The sequence below is a fragment of the Suricata suricatta genome, chromosome 2 (genome assembly GCF_006229205.1).
Source record: "Suricata suricatta isolate VVHF042 chromosome 2, meerkat_22Aug2017_6uvM2_HiC, whole genome shotgun sequence".
NCBI classification, from domain to species: Eukaryota; Metazoa; Chordata; class Mammalia; order Carnivora; family Herpestidae; genus Suricata; species Suricata suricatta.
The window spans coordinates 99735216-99736531 of record NC_043701.1 but is presented as its reverse complement, the minus strand read 5'-3'; the positions used below and the strand labels follow the sequence as shown (position 1 = coordinate 99736531).

The window sequence follows — 1316 nt, the reverse complement described above, 5'->3', positions numbered from 1 at the left end:
GCGCCGCCCGGCCCCGGCAGCGCTCTAGATGTACGAGCCGCGCGGCGCGGGCGGGGCAGCATGCCCAGCGTCGGAGCCCAGCCGGCTGCCCAGACCTCACAGATGGTGCACACGGACGTGGCAGCGAGGTCCCAGAGAGAGGCCGGCCCGCGGCTTGTCTCCCGCGCTGGGGACAGCTCTGGGCGCGTGGCGGAGCCTCCGCTGCCGGAATACAGGGAGCCGGGCCCCCGCCCCTTGCGAAACTCGGATGGAGCCACATAATTCGGGAGCCCGGGATGTGCCTCCTGGGGTGCTAGCCACGCGGTCCCAAAGGTTACTAAATGGAGAATTCCGCAGTGGAGTTGCACACGGGAGACCGTTAGGGAAGACTGGAGGGCGAGGAGGGAGTGCGGGGAACCCTCCCCGGCTCGCCTTAAGGGCGTTTGGGGAACGGGGCGGGAGGGGGTTAACAGAGCTCCCAGGACCCCGAGATTCATTCCCAAGAACTTTTTTAATGCCTGCAGGGCAGGGAGCGGAAGCCGCGTCCCCGCCCCCCTCCCCCCTGCCCCGAAACCCGGAAGGATGTCCCCGACCGCCCCCGGCGGCGGGCTCCCGGGTCCCAGAGGCTTTGGCTCCTCCACCCGCCGCCCCGCGCCGGCCCATCCAGCAGGTCTGCAACTCGGAGGGTTGGCGAAAGACCCCCGCCCCTGCCGCAGCGCTGGGTTCGTGATCGCTTTCTCCCAGGAGAAGGGGGGGGGTGGTGTAGCGGTGGGGCAAAAGTGCCCCGGCAACACCAAGGTGTGCAGGGGGCTGGGGTGGGGAGGGATGCAGGGCGGGGGCGAGTCCCTCTCACTTTCTCCCCATCTCGGAAAGCCTCTCTGGATCCCAAAGTTTCTGCCGCCCAAAGGCGCCGCAGGGTGCGGGCAACCCAGCCTCTCCCCACCTCGCACTCCACCCTCCACCCCTCCATTCAGCGCGCTCCAGGGGGTCTTTACCCCGCCCACCCCCCACCCCACCCCCGCCGCCCAAACGCCCCTCCAGGAGAGCTGGGGGAACAGTGCCCTGTGCTCACACTCCCAGCCCTGGCTCGATGGACCTCAGCCCGGGGAGAGCCGCTAGATTTAAAAACTTGGGGTCGGGGACAGGAAGATGGGGTCCTCACGAGCAGCAAGAGGGCGGAATGGTGCCCTGGGCGCGTCCCGGCGCGCCTTGCGCTGACACCCCACATGCACCCTAGGGGCCCAGGGCGGGCGCCCAGCCTACGTACATGAGCGCAAGGCGCGGGCCGGACGCCGGGCTGGCGGCGGGCTCCGGGGCGGCAGCGGCGGGCGCGGTCC

General features: G+C 70.1%; 1 protein-coding gene across 1 annotated transcript in view; it reads left to right on the top strand.

Annotated features, from left to right (window-relative positions):
* Positions 1 to 1246: 1246 nt before the first annotated feature.
* Positions 1247 to 1316, top strand: part of VWC2 (von Willebrand factor C domain containing 2) — a 111829-nt gene continuing 111759 nt past the window's right edge. Inside the window, exon 1 of the mRNA XM_029919198.1 lies at positions 1247 to 1257. Coding sequence (XP_029775058.1) covers positions 1247 to 1257 — 11 coding nt within the window. The remainder of the gene's footprint in view (positions 1258 to 1316) is intronic.